The 23,293-nt window shown below is 37.2% G+C and overlaps 3 protein-coding genes and 1 non-coding gene across 5 annotated transcripts; 1 reads left to right on the top strand and 3 right to left on the bottom strand.

The window, feature by feature from the left end:
* Positions 1 to 2,637: 2,637 nt before the first annotated feature.
* On the top strand, positions 2,638 to 5,094 carry LOC104587228 (putative nucleoredoxin 1). The gene is made up of 4 exons (XM_010244756.3): positions 2,638 to 3,080; positions 3,204 to 3,683; positions 3,842 to 4,321; positions 4,414 to 5,094. Exons 1-4 carry the CDS (start codon positions 2,997 to 2,999, stop codon positions 4,864 to 4,866), a joined length of 1,497 nt encoding a protein of 498 aa, XP_010243058.1. The 5' UTR covers positions 2,638 to 2,996; the 3' UTR covers positions 4,867 to 5,094.
* A 702-nt stretch (positions 5,095 to 5,796) lies between these two features.
* LOC104587230 (large ribosomal subunit protein bL12c-like) lies at positions 5,797 to 6,758 on the bottom strand. Its single transcript, XM_010244757.3, has one exon. It carries the CDS (start codon positions 6,669 to 6,671, stop codon positions 6,102 to 6,104), a length of 570 nt encoding a protein of 189 aa, XP_010243059.1. The 5' UTR covers positions 6,672 to 6,758; the 3' UTR covers positions 5,797 to 6,101.
* Positions 6,759 to 6,929: 171 nt separating this feature from the next.
* TRNAP-UGG (transfer RNA proline (anticodon UGG)) lies at positions 6,930 to 7,001 on the bottom strand. Its single transcript has one exon. It is a non-coding gene; the product is annotated as a tRNA-Pro (tRNA).
* Positions 7,002 to 8,499: 1,498 nt separating this feature from the next.
* Positions 8,500 to 21,982, bottom strand: MDAR4 (monodehydroascorbate reductase 4). 2 transcript variants are annotated; one of them, XM_088902986.1, is made up of 7 exons: positions 21,666 to 21,982; positions 20,388 to 20,439; positions 18,615 to 18,695; positions 13,171 to 13,304; positions 12,831 to 13,050; positions 9,800 to 9,918; positions 8,500 to 9,436 (listed from the first exon to the last, which is right to left on the bottom strand). In XM_088902986.1, exons 1-7 carry the CDS (start codon positions 21,783 to 21,785, stop codon positions 8,711 to 8,713), a joined length of 1,452 nt encoding a protein of 483 aa, XP_088759112.1. In that variant the 5' UTR covers positions 21,786 to 21,982; the 3' UTR covers positions 8,500 to 8,710. The 2 variants fall into 2 exon arrangements, with proteins under 2 accessions (XP_088759112.1, XP_010243060.1); XM_010244758.3 differs by having other exon boundaries at positions 13,186 to 13,304; positions 21,666 to 21,979.
* Between the last annotated feature and the right edge of the window lie 1,311 nt (positions 21,983 to 23,293).

The raw sequence follows: 23,293 nt of genomic DNA, 5'->3' as shown, positions 1-23,293 counted from the left end.
TTTTTATGCCTTTACCGACAGTGATTTAATGCCAGTTACCGGATTGTCGCAAATTGAAAATTTAAATAATGAATTGTCGTATTTTAAAGTTCGGGCATCAAATTATTACTCGAGCCAAAGTATGAATTTTTTCTCATCTAAATCTAAAATTAATCTGATAAAGAATTTTTCTTTTTTCTTTTAAAAATGTCCATAAGGCTCAGTTTGGTAGGAGTGTAAATACAAATATATATTGTACATATACGTATACAAGGTTTTGCACTCTACAAATTTGGATTTATACTCCTTTTGTACTGAGCCTAAAGAATTAATGGCATCCAAATCCCATCCGAACTATGATAGGATGTATGAATAATGCATTAGACTATTAGAATTGATTTTGATCGGGTTTTAGATTTCATCCAATTTCAATGGGCTTACTCTAGACCCAATATAAAGAGAGGTGGGATATGCTCCTCACACAGGGCACCTAACAGGCACATCCCACCGTGCATTGGAAACATCTCCTGTAAATAATAACACATAAGTACGGGAGATATTTCTAATGCATGGTTGGATGTGTCTGTGAGGTCCAAGTGAGGTGCTATGTGTGAGGAGCAGATCTGGTCTCATATAAAGATGTCTTGTTTAAAATATTTCAAATCTCTTGCCCACGAGAACTCTGCCCATCTCTACTCACAGCACATTACCCCCATGAATTGGGAACATCTCCCCTTTCATAATACAATGTAGGAGGATGAGATGTTCTCCATGTGTGGCTGTGATGTTATGTCGATAGACATGGCAGGAGATCCAAACTCTATTTAAAAGCCCAGTTATGTACTAAATACATTAAAGGCTTTAAATTTTTATTCAAAGCAAGGTTTTAAATTTCTTTTATTTAAAACAATACTTAAAATTCAATGAAAACGAATAAAGATTTTAATTTATTATGTTTGATATGACCAAAACTGACCACTAGTTAAAAATCGTCGTGGTAATAGGCTAGGGAGCAAAGTAGTTAATTGACCTAAGAGTAGTTAAAAGGACAAACTTACCTAGGAGTAGGAGTGCAAATGGGACCGGATCATGATCCGACCCTATTTGATCGAATTTGGATCACCTCTATCTAATTCGAGAATATCTGATCCAATATATATTATATATTTATATATATAATATATATGTTATTTATTTATTTATAAATATATTTTTATAAATTTGTTATATTATTTATTTTTTTATAAAAAAACATGTATATATATGATGAAAATAATTAAAAATACTTGTATTTTTGGTTTTTACTTTATTTAAATTAGTATATTTTATTTTTCTTTTAATAATTTAAAAATTTTAAAAGAAAACAAATCAGATCAGATTAGATCTGAAGATCCGACTTACCGATGGTTCAAGTTCATATCGAGTCGTATTAGATCCAATCCGATTTGAATATACCCTAATTCGAATATGATCCGATCCGTTTGCATCCCTACGTAAGATAGGCTAACTTCGATGAGCTAGTTGACTTGGCCGAACTGATAGTAGATAACATGGCCAAGCCAATTGACCTAGTTGAGCCAACCTCACCAAACTCACCTTAGAAGGTCGAGCTGACCTAAAAGCCGTTTACTTCATCGAGCCAATTGACTTGGTTGAACCGGCAAGGTTGAGTTCACCTAAGCCTATTTGACTTGGCTGAACCAATCTAGTCGAGCTCACCTAAACCTAGTTGACTTAGCTGAGCTGACCCGACATGACTAGGTCGACTTGATACTAGCTCTTAGCTGAACCAATCTCTAGCAACTTTCCATGTTAATCTTTGTTGCAAACTTTGGCATCAACAAAATTATATATAATATATAAACATATAATTATACATTGAAATTGGATTTTTATCGGATCGGATGGGGTTATCTGAATCCTATCAAATTTTTAATTGGAATCTATTCACCCCATCCAAATTCAATCTGAAAGTACATATGATTCATCGGATTGGGACGTGGAATTTTCGGTATTATCGACAAACCACCACCAAATACCAATGAATTAATCTCGATGCTTGAATTGTAAATTGTATCGAATATGAACCAAGTTGAAGTATAAGGTCAACAACCCTTTAGTCAATAAAGATTATCAGATTGCATGCCCTGCCACATCTACAAACTTGCCCATTTCCTTTGTTTCTCTTTTATATATATATATATATATATATATGTGGAGTAAATAAATATTCGTTTAATCATTCAAGAATCTCCCTTTTAGTTGCTTAATGTGCAACTTGGGTGGACTCACGTTGAAGAATTTACATCTTCGCCCCACAATGCCCCATAGCACATCCTCACCTTGTACTTGTTATTGGGAGATGTTCCCAATATAATATAAGAGGATGTGATATGGGGCATTGAGGGGCGTGCCCTTGTGGGGTGCAGATGTGAACGCCAGGTTGAGTATTTATTAGAATTTAAATGGATCTAGATTCTGGTATGGGAGTTCAGGTTTATAGATTTGAATTCTTCAAATTGGATATCCAACTTGCATTCACATGAAGGCTGATTCAGTGGATAAGATTGACCCAATTGCAACCCTTGGCAAAAATGAAAATTTGAAGGAAAGTTCTTAAGAAATTTTATAAGAACTTTCCTTAAACTCTCTTATTTTCTGTGAAACCAAAAATTGCCTCAAAGGCAGTCGTAGAACAGCCATGGCCGTGAGTCATATGATGAAAGGAAATAGATTAGCCTCTAAGAAGGATATCCTTTGAAAATAAATGTGTAGTAATGCCTTATTTGTACCACTGCTGGGCCTTCCTCGTCACCACCGCATATTCTTCGCTATGATAGAATATATCCAAGAAGCAATTGACTCTGAAGTCGTCGTAATTTATTTATTTATTGGGTCCCCTTCCTGCAGCAAAAGCAAAGAAACTTCTCAGCTTCTCTACCTATAAACAAGAAAGAGACTCTACCCTTGGTGAAAACAAACAAACTTGAAAGTCTGAAACAACGCAAGGAGCACGGATGGCTAAAGGCGATTCTCATGATCTGAGTTCCCTTCTCAGCACTGGAGAGAGGGATTTCCTCGTGCATAACAACGGCCACCAGGTATCGTCTCTCTCATTTGTTCCTTTTCTTTCGTTCCCAGCTGATGAATGAATGTGCATCATGTGTTCTTCTTCCACTGCTAAAGAAACGTCATCTTCTGTTTACAACTTTACATATCCACAGATCAAAATCGATAGTCTCACCGGAAAAACCGTGGGGCTTTATTTCTCCGGCTCATGGTGCGGTCCATGCCGACGGTTTACCCCAATCTTAGCAGAGGTGTACCAAGAGCTCTCCTCGAAAGGCGATTTCGAGGTCGTCTTCGTTTCTTCCGACAGAGACGATGATTCGTTCGGCAAGTACTTCTCCGAAATGCCGTGGCTCGCCATTCCTTTTGCGGATTCGGGTGCCCGTCAACGCCTTAAAGAATTGTTCCAGGTGAGGGGGATTCCGAACCTTGTGGTCCTTGATGGAACCGGAAAAGTTTTGAGCGAACGCGCCGTCCAGATTGTCCGAGACTATGGTGCAGAAGCTTATCCCTTTACACCGGAAAGGATCAAGCTGTTGAAAGAGGAAGAAGAAGCAGCCAAGCAGAATCAGACCTTGCGCTCCATTTTGGCTTCCAGTTCCCGCGATTTTGTGATTTCCAACGACGGAAACAAGGTACAAAGTCAATAAGCCCACACCCATCTCAGGTGGACACATGATTCTATTGGGAATTTTGGTCAACACTATCATGTGAATCATTCATTGCTTATGACTTGTGTGGTTTACTGTTTTAGCCTCTTAATTGATTCCGAGGTACATTCTTTGCTCATCAGACACCCATATCGGAGCTTGAAGGAAAGATGGTGGGTCTATATTTCTCGGTTGGTTCACATCCTGCATGCCTCGAATTTACTGCAAAACTCGTTCAAATTTACAGGGAACTTAAGGAGAATGGAGAGGCTTTTGAGGTGGTTTTGATCTCCCTAGGTTACGAAGAGGAATCCTTCAGACAAGACTTTGAGAGCATGCCATGGTTCGCCTTGCCATTTAAGGACAAGCTGTGCGAAAAGCTAATCCGATACTTCGAGCTTCGAGCTCTTCCGACCCTGGTGATAGTTGGGCCTGATGGAAAAACTATCAATTCCAACGTTGCCGAACTGGTCGAAGATCACGGTATTCTAGCTTACCCCTTCTCGCCGGAAAAGTTGGAAGAGCTTGCGGAGATAGAGAGGGCAAAACGGGAAGCTCAGACTCTGGAGTCAATTTTGGTCTCTGGTGATCGAGACTTTGTGATCGGAAAAGGTGATGCTAAGGTAGTAAAATGATCCCTTATTAGTGGATAGTGGTTTTACTCCCAACCCTGTCTCTTGTATAAAATTAATTACTTGGTGATTTGCTCTTTCAGGTTCAGGTGTCCCAACTTGTTGGGAAGAACATTCTCCTCTACTTCTCGGCACACTGGTGCCCTCCTTGTCGCGCATTCCTACCAAAGCTTATCGAGGCATACCATGAAATCAAAGCCAAAGATGATGCATTTGAAGTAATTTTCATATCCAGTGATCGTGACCAGAAGTCGTTCGACGATTTCTATTCTGGCATGCCGTGGTTGGCACTCCCTTATGGTGATGAGAGAAAGCAGTCTCTGTCTCGCTGGTTCAAGATCGAGGGTATTCCTACTGTCATAGCCATCGGCCCCAGTGGCCGGACCGTCACCATGGATGCGAGAGCTCTTCTGATGACTCACGGCGCAGCTGCCTATCCCTTCACTGATGAGCATGTGAAGCAGATAGAGGAACGACTCGAAGCAGCAAAGAAGGACGGGTGGGTCTGTGACGGAGAGGTTTGCCGTAAAGCTTGAGTTAGTTCGTTCCCTCTTGGCGTTGTCTAACCCTGTCATGTTACCATGTGGAGTGTGAAAAAAAATAAGTAACGAGGGAGGTGTTGACCGATGAGGCTATGGTTTTAGCTTTTAGGGAAGATTTCTCATTTCTATGCGTATGTCTAATCTTCTTCTGAATTCTGATGGAAGTTAAATCCAAGAATGTTTGCTCGTGCTATAAAATAAATGAAATAATCTTTTAAACAATATCTGAGGTCTCCATTCGAACTTTGTTTGGTTAGCGGGAAATTATGAGGATGCAGACTACTACTAATACTTTTGAATCTTGCTTGATTGCGTGCGTGCTTGGAATAGTTAGATGATTACAATCTCCCTGAATGAATTAAGATAAAGGATCTCACCCCTCACCAATCACCAATACATTGGCATAAGCACATTGTTTCATTTTATTCAGGGATAAGTTCAAACAGCTTCATTACAATCTAATAATTCATCAAAGATGAGATGAAGGAATTACTTCTTTCCAACTGACTTAAAGACTGAAATCCTACACCACTCATCCCTGAAGAAAGTATACTTGATTTAGCCCTGCTTCCCTTGGTTTTAGATATCGAAGAACATGTCCGTTCGTCATAAACATTACGAGTGCCCGATCTACGACCGAATAAAGCAGAACGAGCACACAGTCGCTTATATTACCGGCTTATAGTTTACTCTAGTGTTATGAATTAGGTTTCTTCTCTGGATGAAGACGAACTACAAGTTTCTATTACATGGAGGGATGATGTGATGTGACCAATTCATGCCCGTCCAGCGAATGGTGAATCCGTAAGATTGACCACGTATCCGAAAATGGACCACTAGTCTCTTTATCTCTTCAATCTTTGCCTGTTTAGGGTGTTTTTGGTTGGAAAGATAATGGAGGAATTGAAGTGGACAAATGATTCCTTGAACAAAAACTTCAAATGGGGATATGTTATTATATTACACTGCTCTGCAATCTGAAGTCTGAAGAATGGATAAACTTTCATCCTAATTGAGGACTCAGCCACACCATTGCAGCTAAACATGACTAGGACTCATGATAGCATAAAAAACACTTTAATTAATTCAAAATCTCCGAAAAAAAAAACAACGAGAGGCGAATTTAACAAGAAATACAACAGAAAATCAGCACGAACAGTGTAGTTTCCAGAACTGTTCTACCTGAGAGAAAAAAAAAATGAGGGACATTTACCGCGGGTATGATCATTCTAAACAATGGAGATCTTCGCTCCAGCCTCTTCGAGCTGCTTCTTCGCCTCTTCCGCCTCTTCCTTAGACACTGCTTCCTTGAATTTCTTCGGGAGACCTTCAATCAACTCCTTTGCATCCTTCAACGCCAGATTCGTCAATGCCCTTACAGCCTTGATCGTCGCGATCCTGGCGTTGCTGGGGACCTCCTCGATTACAACATCGAACTCCGTCTTCTCCTCGACCGCCGCAGGACCCGCCTCCGCTGCAGAGCCAGGTGCTGCGGCGACTGCTGCCGGCGCGAAGGCGGCCGCGGAGACGCCTAGCTTATCTTGCAAATAGTCGACGAGGTTGCGAGCCTCTTCTAGGGTGAGGTTTGAGAGCTCTGTCCCAAGCTTCTCAATCTTCTCAGGGACAGCGACGGCGGAAATGGGAGGGAGGAAGTTGGCTCTGCGGGCGAGTTTAGGGCTTCGGATTGGGAATTCTAGGTTTTGCCTTGGAAAATTGGTGGATGAGTGGGAAGGAAAAGCAGAGTAGGGAGTAGAATGAGACGGAGAACGGAGGCTAAGTGTTGAGAGTGTCGATGCCATTTTTCTTTCTTCCCCCTTTTCCCTGGGCAAAGATGGCTGATAGTTTGGTACGATGGAGATAATGGAAGAACCAAGAAGATAGGATAAGGTGTTTCAGTATTTGTAACAACCAAATTAACGGAAGTGCCATTCTATCTTTATCCATTGACGATTAGACCCTTGTAAGTTACCAGAAAATTCTAACGACGTTTTCTTTTGCAGTCATTTCCGGTTTCCGGCTTCGGCTCGTGACACGTGTCTGATAAAAAAATATGAAATGGGGCATTCCGAGAATCGAACTCGGGACCTCTCGCACCCAAAGCGAGAATCATACCACTAGACCAAATGCCCAGCTGATATTAAAATTCACATCTTAAAATTTAAATGTCCAATCATTCGATGCCTATTCCGAACTTCGATTAAGGATTCGATTTTCTACAATAGACAAAAATGGTGGAAGAAAAATCGCTCAGGAAACCAAATGGCAAATGCTCTAGAGTATGGATGAGAAGACTTTTTTTAACCCCTGATGGCAGCGGGATTTCATCCCAGGTCTCTACTCCGACGAGTCAGAAAACCTACCAACTGAACCACCATCAATTGGCGTATGGACCAGGAGACTTGAAAGGAGAGTAAATGGCGAAAGATTCATGGAAATGGATACGAACCGTCCAAGATGACCAAAGGCCGCACTACATGCAATCAATTTGTTGGGAAGTCTTCCAAGGCCAGGAATGATCGGCTCTTCGTCTGTTGTCTGAGCTGAAACTTACGTACCCCTCGAGGATTGGAGGGCTGCACTCCCAGAAGGTTGAGTGAAGATCAATTGTGAAAAGGGTTCTATTATCAATTGGAGGGTTGCACTCCCACGCTGGAGTACTACTCAAAGGCAAAGCCACAGGGGTTGGGAGTATGCAACGACATTGACCTATGATCAAGTCCTGTTCCAAGCATATCAGAAATCAGAAGATCGACCAATATATTTCCACATTACCCTTCTTTAAGATTGATGGGACACACTCTTCGATGGCTGACACCAATTCTAGAATCTGATTCTCATGTTGTAATTCCCTCTTAATACCAAGGTTTTAAAAGGCTAAAGGTGTATTATGCATTTATGCCTCAAGGCGTTGCAAGGCATAAGTCTCAAAGCTTAAGAATAAAACTATTTAAAGTTTATAAATTGATAAAATTCATATATAATATATTAGGGTAAATTTATGACGCAGAAAAGATATGGTATGGAAAGAGTTTAGAACAATCAAAACTCATCCATGAATTTTGATAAATAACACCTTATTTGCTATTACGTTTATGATCCACTTTATTGATCAGTTATTTTTCAGATATCATATCTTTTTCATATCATAGTTGCAAATCAGAATGATAGAAGTATAATATATATATAAATTTATATGCAATAAATTTCAGCGGTTAAACATTAAATAAAATGATAACAAATCAACTAATAATTATAAACATTTTACATTTCATGTTTAGTTCTCAAATAATTTAAATGACCAATTTGGAAGAAAGGAAACATATGAAGAATCATCCATATATTTGGACATAAGATTTATGGTCATTCAATAGTTTAGAAGAAAGAATATAATTGGATACGAAAAATCACTTGATATATCCAAGAAAAACTAAAAACTTGATTGGCCCATTTTACATTGAACTTTCCCAAAACACTAAGAGAAACTAATAGAACTTGATTTCCCTGATTAGTTTTTGAGGCTTAAGCCTTGAGGCAAAATATGTGTCTCACCTCAAGGCTTTAAAACAATGTTGATACCTTCATCTATCAATGAGGCATCCTTTAACCAAAAAACAGAAAACAATATGCTCTAAAACAATGGTGTAGATATATAACTATCAATTTTTGGTAAATTATAAAACTTTATGATGAAATTCATGTCATACTTTCTAATGAAGAAGAAATGTTTACGAAGTACTATCATGCGTTTCCGATCTTCTATACCAAATGGATGCTACAACATGAATATTACAGAATTGAATAACATTAAGAGCTGTACATAGAAAGCCAATTGTAGCTTTCACCACCTCCGGCGTCTCCTTCCATACCAGTATGCAAACACAGCAATGGAGGCAGCCAAAACAACCCCAGCTGTTGCATGCCACGCATACATTGGTTTCTCCAAAGCAAGCGTTGAGCTGGTGATCTCAACAGGTTGTGGCGGTGTTGGTTGCTGAGTAATTGACAGTGCAAAACCCAGACCTTGTCTTTCCAGCTCTATCATGTCCTTTACCATGGGTCTCAGCCTGGTAGCCTTGGCTATGGCTTCATACTCCTCTTTGGTTCCACCCTCAAGAAAAGCTCCGACTAATTGGCCCTTATTGATCCAGTAAGCTCCAAAGATTCCTGCAGAGAAATCACCATAGTGTACAACCTCTCCTACATTGTCCCCATAGAACTGCCAAGACAATGTGAAGACTCTGGAGTAGAAGAATGGTAGATAGTCAAAATCACCAGTCTTGTCTGGTGACATTATTGCAGCAACAGCATGTCTTGCCGACTTCCGAGCTGAGTCAACATGCTCAAGCCTTCGGATCTCACCAAAAAGTTTGACTGGGAAAGCTGCAACATCTCCAATGGCGTAGACTGAGTTATTGCTTGTTTGCATCCGCCCGTTTACTTTGATTCCTCCTTTCTCCAAAGTTATCTGACCCTCAAAAAGACCTGTGTTTGGGCGGATTCCAATCCCCACCACAACCATATCTGCGGGTAGCCTTGTCCCATCTCTAAGAATAACTGCTGTTACCTGTAAAATTAAGAAGAACAAACATAGTGATAAAGTATATAATTACAGCCTAGATCTGGACAGCCCCAGGCTAAAAACTCTTTCCCTACCCCTGCTCTTGCAGTCTTGCTAAAGAATCTGCCAGCAAATTTGCAGACCTAGGAACCCAATTAAACGAGGCATTCAACGAGATTCCAGTTGCTACTGGCCCCCTCACCAACTGCCTAAATTTCCATGGAAGATGATTTTGTGCTTTCATCTAACCTATTACAATCTGGCAGTCCCCTTCAACAATCACATCTCTCCACCCGTTTCAAGCCTTGAATTAACGCAAGCAATTATGCCCTCAAGGAATGTTGCGTTATGTAATGGCACAATACTTACCTTTCCAGAGGAGTCATTTTCAAATGATGACAGGACAGTGCCTTTAATGAACTTCACTCCTTTAGACTTGTAGAAATCCTCGTAGTAACTTGAAATCTTGGGAGTGAATAAACGAGCCACTGAAAATAAAGAGAAGATAGAGTTAAATATTGCTGTATTTTGATCATATAACAGATAGATTTTCCAAGAAGTTTTGATGTTAAAAAAACTCAAAATGATGAAAGTCTTGCTAGAAAATTCAAAAAGAATCACAAGAGTATCAGGGGTTAGATTACTTATATAAAAAATACCAGGGATTAGATAATAAAAATTAAGACATGAAAAAAAAAACCACAACCACAGGATAGGATTTGTGTGGCTGATCCCAAATAGTTAAGGCTGAACTGAATAGAGTCAGAGTGAAGAAGATCAAAATAAGAACGATGCACACATTGCTTTCATCTTTGATCCCCCAACTTGTTTTTTGAGTGTAAATCAATGGGATGAAGATCGTTTGTAGGTCTTGAAGTTGAGAATGAGAATGCTAAGAAAGGCAAAGCAAGGAAGATAATTAGGACCAAAATAGCTAAGGGAAAAGGGTCCAATCTTTAGGGTTGGGGTCCTCACCCCCTATTTATAGAATCGAGGATCCAGGCTACTTGCATGGTTCTGTACGTTCCTGAATCTTCTTTGCTTTAACAAACATGCGGGAAGAAAACCCCATCTTTTCATACCCAACAGACACGTGTCCTGGGGGGATCATGAGGTCGTTAGACCATGCTCTTGGGAGCCACAGGGAACGACACATGTCCGCATGGATATCAGGTACAAACAACTCGTGGTTTCCCTAAGGTGACGACGCGTTTCACCCTAAGTGTTATCCCAGATGCTAGAATCTTGCAATGAGCCTCACATGAGACCATCTTGCATTGAGGTCATGATCATCCGCTAACTCTAGATATACGATCTTGCTCAACTCTGCGAGATTGTATTATCCTCAACCAACGAGATCTTCTGTCGCTGGATCTTGTGTTCTCTCTCAAATCCTTAAACGTGTATCTACTCTCTCACATTGAGCAGTAACAGAATTTTATTGCTTAAAAACAATATTTACAAGAGTAATGTACAAGGAGTACAAGTACATCATATATTTTTGCATAGTCTTTGATCCCCAATTATGATATGAAATCTTGTGTCATAAGCATATTGACTATTCTGTAAACCAATCTAAGACTGCATCATAAATTCCAAACAAGGAGAATACAAGAATACCAAGAAATACTATATTCCTAGGACACTAGTTCAGTTGAAACTTGGGCTTGGAAAAACAAGATACAAATCACAACTTCAGTTTAGATTGGGTTTGGATTGAGGGTTGGGGTACTTGACCCAGTCCAGGCTTAATTCCTTACAATGTACTATGGGTGTGAGCATAAGGGCATGGCATTACATATTATAAATATTGTATATAATGGGTACTTAATATTTATATAATATCTAGATGTGCAGATCATGTCAACTAAGCAAATCCTTATCCCTAGTATTTGGAGCAGGGAATGTTGAATGGATGATTATCTTCTGGCCTTCTTTTTTTGGTTGGTTTTCCATGGCTTGGAGTTCAAGCATTTTTCAGTTGTTGATGATCAAATTCAATTTGAATCATAGTTTCCAAAGCGACGCTAAGTGACAAGGCGCCCTTGGAGGCTTGCCTCACCTAATCGCCAAGCAGTTTTGTACACTGCATTATAACATACTTTTATATTCTTAATTTTTTGAGATTATAATTATAAAATAGACATTATTAAACTAAAATATTCATTTAATGTGTTTATATACTAATTTATTTTTATTATTTTCTAATTTGTTAGGGTTTAATCAACACGAACATTGCTAAATGCTGTATTTAGCCCTCAAAGAATCTGAGCCAATAAGTAAGGAAGACTATGGTTTGAATAAAATTTCTAATACATCATTATATATGAACTATACTACCATACTTCTATCTCTTCATAAAGGGCCCTTTTGCCCTCTGGCTCCTTTTCCTTATTCCAGTTTTTACTTCACGTATGAAAAGGAATGGCTATTTCCTTTAATTATGAGTTATGAGGCCTTTTCTCAGTACCGGGGTCAATGTCCTTTTTGGCCTTCTCTCCACTTCTTTTAAGATCCTCAACTTGCATTAGGACAGATTCTTACTTGTGAAGTGGGTGGTCTACAACCATAATAATGCAATTATCTTAGTTTACTTTCACCCATTTGTCACTTCTTGGGCTATTCTTAGGTTCACATGAATGCACATACTTCTACTTCTATTGTTACCACTCATCCATCTCAGCAAGTTCATGTCTGCTACACTCGTCTGATGGTCCAACCTCTCCCCTTCATTCCACTAGCTCTAAATTTTGTAGGAATCATCCTCTTCAGTCTAGAAGATGCTGAATGGATTATTTGGTAAGGTTTCTAGATGATTGTAGTGGAGATTTGGGATAATCCTCTCCTCTTCAGTCTATATTCTGTGATGTAAAATACTTTGTACAGACTTTATTCTTTACAAAAAATGATAAAGCAATTCAGTCACTTATCAAAATAAATCCTCTTCAGTCTCTCCTTAACCATGGATAATTAGACAAGGGTAGCAAGGATTGAGTATGATGCATATGTTGATTACCAATCCAAATTGTACCTCATTCACACTTTTGTTATTGTTAAACCTGAATTGCATTTGTTCCATTTTAGTGCTACTAAATTCTTTTCATGACATATATTCTAAATTTTACTGAACTTGTGTTATCAAGGCATCTTCTAATCACTAGAACACTATAATGTGATGTATGGTGATTGAGCACCTACACGATGGAACTTCTGTAAGAGAAAATTGTAATGAAATTTTATAATTAGCCATGAATATAATCTGCATGAGCACTTGGGTTATCAAAATGTTTAAAACAAAATATTGGCTTGTAGAATACTGTAGATACATAAAGAGTTTATTATGAAGGGTTAATAATAAAAACAAGAAACACCACACCAAACCTGATGAAGAGTAACTTACTGCAATGAGCCTCTGGGAAGACCATGGTTACATTAATTTTATTTATAACTAGAGAAGCAGCACATTCCATTCCTATATATCCACCACCAATGACAACAGCATTCTTTTCAGCGCAAGATTGCATCACACCAACAAGCCTAGTTGCATCGGCTAGATCGCGTAAATAACAAATATTTTCAGCATCTAATCCATTCACTCCAAATTCCTCAAGCTTCAAGGCCTACAACAAGTATATGCAATACTATTAGAATCATTTGTTAATGCCCATTAAAATTTCTTATAATGTTGGATTCCAGTTAATGCTGAAACTAGAAAGAGAAAAAGAAAGTAGAAAATTCACAGATAGATTTAGCACCCGAGCACCAGTTGCAATGATAAGAATCTTGTAACTTATGGTTTCTCCAGTGGCTGTTAGCAATGTCTTCCGCTTCACATCAGCAGACTTAACTCGAGTTCCAAGAACTAGCTCAATTCCTTTGAAGGAAGATCCAATTTCCAATGATTAGTTGGCTATAATGATGAGAAACAAATTCATCAAATTTAACCAAGATCAATTTTTATTTTAGCCAGTCAGACAATGCAGTTGCATGAATTGCCAAAAGAAAAAAAAAGGACAAAGAGAGAAATCTTATGGGTAATATAAAATGAATTAGATTCGAGAATAATTGACATGCTAGATGTATAAAATTGTTTTAACTGAAATAAAGTTCCATAAGACATAATTATAGATCTTTCAACTATTTCCGTTAAAAGGCCGGCACTCATTAACATCTTGATTGCATGTGTGAAAACCTGCATAGAAATATTTCCACTACTCTTATTGAGAAAATAAGTGCATCATGATATTTCGTATTTGTTAAAAAAAAAATTCCTAAATGCCATTAAACCCTAGATTTTATGGTTTCTCTTTCTTTTGGAAACACATTTATTTGTCTTCTTGTGCATGGGTAGGTTTGTAACTTCAGGCAGAAACAAAGCACCATCGATTTCAATGAATGCCTCATGCCAATAAGGAGGTATTAAGAAATGAAGTTTTGATCCTTTCTTTTAGTCAACAAGTTCAAACCTTGATCTTTCCCCAGAAAATATGGTTCACATATACAAGGTGAAGAACCATGCCACAGCAAGATCCACATATTAGGGATCTCAAGAACATTGTTAGAAATTCAGCATATGACAAAAATTTGGTATACGAAAGGTTCACGTTTAGTTTATTTTGAAGAATGAAAAGAGGGAATTCTTTTGTATTCTCTTTGGTTGCAGGTGGGTTCCCCCTTAAGATGTGGCAAGAATTTTCAACCGAGATTCCTTGAGCCACCAAAGAAAAGAGGGATGGTAATGTGGAGAGCTATGAAGGCAGCTATTTGCTGGGTGGTTTGGGAAGAAAGGAATAACAGAATTTTCTCGGAAAAAAGTAGAACAGTGGAGGAAGTGATTGACACCATAAAAGTTAAAGTAGCTCATTGGGTAAAATCCTTGCATAGCTTCCAAGATTTCTTAGTCACAGACATTCTAAGAACCTGGACAGAAGTAGCACTATCCTCAAGAGTGAAAGAGAAAGTTAAGGATGGAATGGAAACCTCCAGAAAGCAACAGGATTAAACTGAATTTTGATGGAAGCTCTCTTGGAAATCCGGGACTGTCAGGTATAGGAGGAGCAATCAGAAATTCTGAAGGAGGATATTGGCTTTGTTCTCAGGACCAATTGGCATTGGCAATTCACTAAAAGTTGAGTTATTGGCACTGATACAAGGGCTGAAGCTAGCTAAGCAGCTAGGACTTAGGCATATTGAGATAGAGGGGGACCCGGGACTGTCAGGTATAGGAGGAGCAATCAGAAATTCTGAAGGAGGATATTGGCTTTGTTCTCAGGACCAATGGCATTGGCAATTCACTAAAAGTTGAGTTATTGGCACTGATACAAGGGCTGAAGCTAGCTAAGCAGCTAGGACTTAGGCATATTGAGATAGAGGGGGACTCAAAGGTGATCACCTCTTGGGCTACAAACAATAGAATTACTCAGTGGACCTTCAAACATGTGATTAGGGAAGTGGAAAAGGTTGCAAAGGAGGTAGAGACTGAATTCAAATGGGTCAGAAGGAGTGCAAATGGGCTAGCTGATTATCTTGCCAAATAAGGGGCACTGAGGCAACAATTGTTTTGGGCTGCGCTGTAAAGTGGGACAGAAATATGTACTAGTTTGGGAACATTATTCCATAAAGCTTTATTTTAAACCTATTTTAAATAAAACTCTCTTTTTTTGAAGATAAATAAAGAAGAAAATTTATTAATGAAACAAAAAAAAGGAGGATACAAACGGGTGATAAGACATCACCCAATCCCAGGAAAACAACATCAGCTTAACCCCTTATACCTAAAAAACAGCCCTGAAAATCAATTACATTTTGAGGTACCCACCCCACCCAAAGCTGAAAACCCGAGAAAACATAACACCCCCTTCCATTGAAACTCATACAAGCAGGCAAAACTGATAACTCCCACCTAACCCTTTATCTCAACTTTAAAAGAAAAACACCTACCATGAACCCATAAACCTATTTGATGGGACTTAAACACCATGCTTTACCCAATTCCTCATTGCCTCTGATATCTTAAACCAAACTTTCTTTTCTTATCTGAAAGGTTTTCTTCGTCTTCTTCCCCTTCTTCTTTGGAACCACCCCAAAAACTCCCAGCTTTAATCTGGCAAAAACTTTTGAAACTTGCACTGTTTGGTTATTTTAAATAAAACTCTCTTTTATTGATAAAAAAATCAGTAAATCAGTAAAAGAAACTCAATACGTAAAAGAAAAGGGGAAAAATAGATGTTCATGTATAATACATTCCAGATTTAAAAATTCAGGTTACATGGAATTTGATTCTTTGATTTTCTAATTTTATGTACATATGTGAATATTGATATTATGTAAAAAGATATTTTGTATTTTTAACACAATTTTTTTACCAGAAATTATTTTTTCTCAAATAATTTGGCAAATTACCAATTTGAGGTCAAGAGTTACAGCAGTCTCAAGTTCTCCACAGAAACCTGTTTCATGTGTAAGTCCTGCTATCCCTTCTATTCTTTGTGGGTAACAATGAAAGTCATGTAACTATCCTTGTTTGCCTTATCATGAAAATAATCGGTCATAATTAGTTAAACTTGATGCATGAATGCTGAAAAGGGATAAACTGCAAATTAAATCAACAAAGATGTAAAAGACTGTTTTATTTGCTGATTGCAAAAGAAAAATATGCGGTTATGCGAATGAAGCTCAAAATGAAGACCAATATCATAGGTTAATAAAGCCAAAGGACCAGGGTTGACATGACAGCATTCCACTAGAAAATGTATAAGAGTTACCAACAAACCAACCAAACCAAATAGAAGATGTGAGATTTAAACTGAGATGGATATATAGGATTGGAGAGCACCTATATGGCTTATGGCCATTTTAAAGTGTTAGACAAGAAGGACCAACATTCAAGAAGGAAATGAAAACCATAGAAGAATATCAGCAGCCTTATTTCTCCAATAGAGGAGAGAAATGGGTTTTCAAAGACATATGAGGATGCTATGTGTAGGGAAAAAGGAATAAAAGGAGAGGAAGAGGGGTAAGCATAGGTAGAAAAAAAAATGGTGATTCTCACATAACATAATTCACCCACTAGAATAGTAAGTAGTAGCTAAGGGTAGAAAAAAAAAATCTTTTGATTCTGATTTACAAGTGTAAATGAACAGCATAAATCAAGTGTAATTTAATTACATAATTTTCTTTTGAAAAAATCTAGTGCATATTCTCTCTTTAGTTTGAGACAAACCATAAGGAATATACAGATAGTGAGATAGATAACATTTTTTTATGTATAGCAGTCATGTAGGGATCATAGTTAGCCAAGTTTCACGAACAAGGCTTAGGTGGTTTTTCTCTCCACAACAAGGTTTTTAAAACCAGACCGGACAGGGAACCGTTTGGGGGTCCAGTTCCCAGGTCGAACGGTCTGAACAGACAACCCTCCTTGTAGAGGAGGTTATAGACATAATGTGAAGAGATAGAGGAGGATCATCTTCTTTCCTACCTTCACTGACTTGGGCAATTAGGCTGGACTTCTTCCTTGTTTTTTAGTTCTCCATGCCTCCCTTTCTCTTTCTCCTTTTGTTTTGTCTCTCTTGTTGCTGGAACTTTAGTTATTAAAATGGCATTAACCCCTTCTCCTTGTATGAGATGAGCTTATATAGAAAACAAGGTGATTAGGTTACCTCCACCACAATCCCACCCTCCTCCAGGGTGCCATGTTTCAATTCATCCCACTTAAATTTAAGGAGTCCCATCAAAGAAGTGGAACACCTCATAAATAAGAGAAGGTGGGGCTAGATTTTTAGATGTCTAGGAGGCCACTCTTAACTAACATGGACCTAAACCTTTTAGGGCCTGCTGCCCACTTAAACTAGCTCTACTGCAAGCCCTCTTTTAATTAAAGATTTAATAAATTGTGATTGAATCCATCTTTCCCTGAAGCCAATTTAAGGATATCTGCCCACTTAAGTGGGCATTATTATAGGCCTATTTTTCTTAATTAAACTATTATAACCCACCTGTATGATCAGGCTTGAATAAATAGCTTATAAGGAACAAAGTTATAAGTTGTGATTGGAATTAACTTAATAGCTTATTCCCAATCCAGCAACTATAAGGACTCCACAGAGTCAAAGAAGGAAAACTGTCATTTGACAATCCTTTTGGGTGCAGGCAGGGGTGGTAAGCTCAACAATTTGGTTGCTTTCTGAGATTGAACTGAACTAGTGTCCTTTTGACCCATCCCTTGTTTAGGAAGAGCATAAGTAAAGGAGTTTGCACTTCATTTGACCCACCAAATAGAACCTTGAATCTTGCTCAAACACAAAATCCTACTTTAACCAATGTGGTTGAGGTTTAGGATATTGTTAGATGCCTATGTTGCATGACCTCTTCTAAAGTGATAAGTACCCATTCCGGACTCTCAACACTCGGTTGCTTTCTGAGATTGAACTGAACTAGTGTCCTTTTGACCCACCCCTTGTTTAGGAAGAGCATAAGTAAAGGAGTTTGCACTTCTTTTGACCCACCAAATAGAACCTTGAATCTTGCTCAAACACAAAATCCTACTTTAACCAATGTGGTTGAGGTTTAGGATATTGTTAGATGTCTATGTTGCATGACCTCTTCTAAAGTGATAAGTACCCATTCCGGACTCTCAACACTCCTAGGATAATAGTGCAGGACTCTAGATTTATTTATTTACTATTTGCCCTCCCTACTTACAAGAATATGAAAATAAACAATTTTATTTTTCAGTAGTATTTAAATAGGAATCGTAGTCTATGAATCTTACTTTTAGGGTTCTTTGAATGGAATACTTGTATACATGGAGCATTGCAACTACCATATTATCATTCTAACAAATCCTCTAGATACACGGGTTTTATATATCACGGTAATTCTTCAATAATGTAATTAATCATTTCTAATAACTCTTCTAGGTAGAGCATATTATTCCTAAGCTATCATGACACGAATTATCATTTAAACAGTTGATGCAGTTGCAATTGCTAGATTCAAGTTTATTTTCATCAGAAAATTGATTTGTAGGCAGTCTGCTGGCTAATGTTGTTATAACATTGACAATAATAATCAAGAAAAGACATCGCAATGACAAGATAATCTCATACTAAAAAGAACAAAAAATACCATATAAAAAAGTTTCATTAGCACAGGAAAGATAAGTGTGTCATAGAATAATTACCATGCTCCTTATACCATTTTGGAGTCAATCTCTCCTCATTTGCTCCCACACAAGTGTGAAAAGATGGGAGACGTGCAGGAGCTGCAATCAAGACTTGCAGTGAGTAGACTACACATAATTTAACTAATGTAAATAAAACAACCAAAATAAGAGATAATCTAGGAAACAGTTGATCATTAAATTTTATCCTTATTCATTTATGAATAATGAAAGAAAAAATGGTTATATTGAAGAGCAAAAGAAGAACCACTATGAATTGGACAAAAATTTGCAGTGGAGGTTTTCTAATTCCCAAAAAACATGCCTTTCAAGTGGGCAAGGGACATATGGCATTACCCAATGATGGTCCTGGCTATCTGGGGTATTGGGAGGGATAGACAAGATACAGACCTAATGCATGACATTCTTCCTTTTCTTATTTCATTTTATTTTTTGCACAAAGTGGACATTCTCAGACTTCAATCCATGTTCTCATGCTTGTCAGCCTGAGATTTTACAATTGCACCAAGCAACCCCTTAAAGAAAGAAAATCTAAAATATTTTTCCTTTTCATAGATAGGATAAATATTTTCATTTACCAACATCTTCCTTTTCATACAATGCTTGAATGTGAATATTTTAAAGTTTACCCCACCCAATGCACAAAGGGGGAACTGGGGAAAGGGTAGATAAGAAGAAAAGATTACAAAAAATTGGAATTTCCATGAAAAGGAACATATGCCGACTTATCACAGACACTATGCACTAATGTTGTCAGACTTGGAGTGATCACCGGACTGGACAGTTGGACTGCCAGAACTGGAAGCAGCAGCCGAAATGGACTTTTTGGTTGTCTGGCTCTTAGAAATGTTGACTTGGTCAAGCTTCCTACATTTACATGTGTTTATATGTATTTTACCTTATAATTTTTATTGTTTTAAGCTTATTTTAATGTAAAATAGATTTAAAGATAATCTACAACCATTTTATTTTTAAAACTTTTTAACTTTTCACTTTTTTAACTTTTCACCAAAATAGTTCTCTTTCTGCTACAAGTCTGACAATATTGCTACGCACAACTTGATACCTCCCTTTTCCTTGTAAAGATTATTGCAATGCCAAAAGAACCTGAAATTGATTCTGTTATTGATAAAAAAAAAATGCCAAAAGAACCTGGGGATAGAATTTTCACTCAAATCTTCCATTGAGATATCATAGAGATAGGCTGGATCCGTGGAATGGTGATAACACAATTCATGTGGCCAACCCAGCTAGTTGACTTGAGCTGAACCAATTAGGCTCCAGAATTGAAGAGAAAAGCTACAAACAATCTCTAAATAACTACAACTAGAGACTAGTGGGAATGCTTTTCATATGTGGTTATCCATCCAAGATAAGTTGTAAAACCCATATGAAAACTAACAATAAATATTAGAAGAGGGGCAAGGTGGGTTCCCTTATCACTGATTTAAGGCCATAAGGAAACCAAAATACTGTTAGCAGCTTAGCATAAAGTATATGGTTTGGGTATTCTCAGGGTACTTTTCTTGGTGAAACAGCAGGACCTCCAATTGTTGAAGGCACAGTTTGCACATGCTTTGTATAGGTAATACTGTCTCAACACATTCTGACACTGAAAAATTACGTCTTGAGTAACAGTTGAAGTTGAAGTTAATTCTCATAAAAAAAATATCTGCTAGATTTTATCCTTTCCGAATGAGCAGCACAGAGATCAAAATAGGATCTTTTTTTTTTGGGGGGGGGGGGGGGGCGTCCAAGAAGAAAAGAAGATACCTTCTGGAAGTAAAAATCCTTTGCTTAAAGCAGGTCTTTCATAAGGCGCAACCTGCCAGAAACATAATAAATCGTTATGAAGCTCCATATTAAGGTGGCTAACTGGGAAAAAAAAAACAATTTTGAGGATTAGTAAAACCAAGAATGTAAGTTATCATCTAATGCTGATTCCAAAAGCAATGAATATTTTATTCCTCTGTAGGTTCTAGTAATTTAGATTGAAGGCAAACTTGAAATATAATTTTATGAATCTATCTAAGATGGTTTGGTCACATGAACAAAAAACCACCTACAGCACCCATAAGAAGAAGTGATCTGTTGCAAGTTGAAGGGCTAGGGGCAGGCAGACCAAAAAGGACATGAGTCGAAATAGTAAGAAATGAATTAATCAGTCATAATTTAACAATGGATATGGCATTAAACAGAACAGAAAGGCAAAACAGGATTCATGTACCCAATAAGGTTAACTTTCCCCGGGAGATTTGATTGGCAGATATCTCCAGTGATGATTTTATACCCAAGTCTACAAGTATGATGTATCATGTGCACAAGAAGTGCAGGAGGATCTATACTCTTCTAAACTTACAAGTCATATGACTAATCATATAACTGTTTCTCTTCAGTTTTGCAGGCATGCTTGCTATGGCTCGCTTGGTGAAAATGGAAAAAGTTCCTCCGGTCTTAGGACTAAGGTGAGACTTTGCTTTGGTTAGAACGTGAGTGAAGTAGGTCAGCTACATTAATAAGATGAAGGGAGAGCCAACAGAACGAAGAGTCCAGAAGAGAACATTTACAAGGTAAGAACCAAAGCGAAAGATCAATTGGCAGTAATAATTATAATGATAACAACAATAATAGTTATAGAAGTAATTATAACAATGGTAATAACTAATAAGAAATAACATGCATATAGAATAGACGTACAGGGATAACTTGGAAATGGACAAACGCAATAGTACTCTGAAATCTTACAAAAGAACCAAAAATTAAGCAAAGGAAGCGAAAATCAGCAGCTTCTTTTCGAGATTTCCACAGTAAAAAACAAAGTTACAGAATTTAAAACATTAGCTTTTTCTTGCACATCAATTAATAAACAAATTATAATAAGCTGAAATGTGAATTGTTGGATATCGTGAGGATTACAGAAAGCAATAACTCCAACTAGAAATAAAACAGCCAATATGTCACCCTACAGAAGAGCTAATGCCCAAGAAAATAGTTTTCTTACTTCAACATAAAGATACCCAGAGTAATGGGGTCAAAGGAGAAAGTTATTACTGGTTCTTCGGAGATGATACAGAGTTCACCACGAGAAATTCCTCTCCTCGAGAATTCAAGAGCTGCATAACCAGCAGCGACGCCTCCGCCAAGAATCACATAAACAAATGCTCTTCCCATCCCAATTTCTATCTTTCTCTCCTATTCTCTCAAATCTCTTTCTTCCCCTCCGTGTGTCAGGGTCTGTTTCGAATCCGACTCAACAGACTTAGTGGTTTGAAGATTTGCGCATATTCTATCTCACTTTTAATTTCAATCCACCAGTAGTCCATCTCTCACGTTAATTTGAGAGAAAAATAAGAAAATTTTGTGAAGGTAAATGTCATATTCATATATGTGGGCTGAGGCCAATCAGCTGATGAGAAGATATGATGCTTAATTTACCATACTACCCCTCCAGCAGTCAGGAGACTCAGCAGAGAAGGAACCAAACGGGTACCATACATGTGGATCCATTTTGGCCATTCAGTTAGCGGAATGGGAATTGGGATTCCTTTGTTTTCTTTTGTTGGGATTTATTTTTTATTTTTTATTTTTTATTTTTTATTTTTTATTTTTTGTTTTTTGGAGCAGCCCATCCGATCAAGTAAAGACCCCACCCCACCACACCACACCACACGAATAACTCGCGATGATTCCATCATCAAACAAAGCCTATCTTATATGATACTAGTCAAACCCGTTAGAGTTTTATGACATTTTCAATTAAATGGTGTTCATCTAAGTTCTGGGTTATGTCTAGTTTATACGATTATAATTTAAGTTGTGATTTAATGAGAGTGGCCAATTTCTTATTCTTTATATAAATTTATATTATTTTTTTTTATCTTAATGCTAATTTTTATTATTTTTTATTATTATATTATTATTTTAGGTAAAATTATAAAAAGAAGTTACTAAGACACCCAAATCATTGTTAATGTATTATTATACATAACTTAAAGTTTCAACTTTACCCTCCAGTCCTCAACTAATTTATTTTGCTAAACAACTTCCAAAGTATAATTCTCCTTATTCTTCTTAGACAAATCTAAAAAGGCAAAAATGAAGTAAAATTAATGCATTACATCAACATTTGTTTATTTGGAATGATGACTAATGGAAGGTATTTGTACATTTTTTCAACACAATAGGGGAGGTTTTTATTAGGGCCAAAACACTAAGGAGTTTCATAGAACTGTTAGAAAACCCAAGGGGGTTTTTATAATTTTCCTTATTTATAAATGGAACTTAAATTGATTTTAAAATAATTAAACTATGTTTAAAACTAATATTTTTATTTAATTTTGAAGTGAGTCAAATTTGAATTTATTTAAGTATATTAAGTTTTTTATTAAATTTAAATTCCTTATGAAATTTAATTAACTATATACATTTTTATTTTTTAATGGAACTTAAGTTCGTTTTAAATTAATAAAATTTAATTATAAAAGCTATTTGCACCCTTTTTCAAAACAATAGGGGAGGTTTTTGTTAGGATAAAAAAAACTAGGGAGTTTCATATGATTGTTAGAAATCCCAAGGAGCTTTTTATAATTTCACTTATTTTTAAATGGAATTTAAATTGATTTAAAAATAATTAAACTATGTTTAAAACTAGTATTTTTTATTAATTTTTGAAATTAGTC

The sequence above is a fragment of the Nelumbo nucifera genome, chromosome 4 (assembly GCF_055504915.1).
Source record: "Nelumbo nucifera cultivar China Antique chromosome 4, China Antique-T2T, whole genome shotgun sequence".
NCBI classification, from domain to species: Eukaryota; Viridiplantae; Streptophyta; class Magnoliopsida; order Proteales; family Nelumbonaceae; genus Nelumbo; species Nelumbo nucifera.
This window is presented reverse-complemented; position numbering and strand designations above follow the sequence as displayed.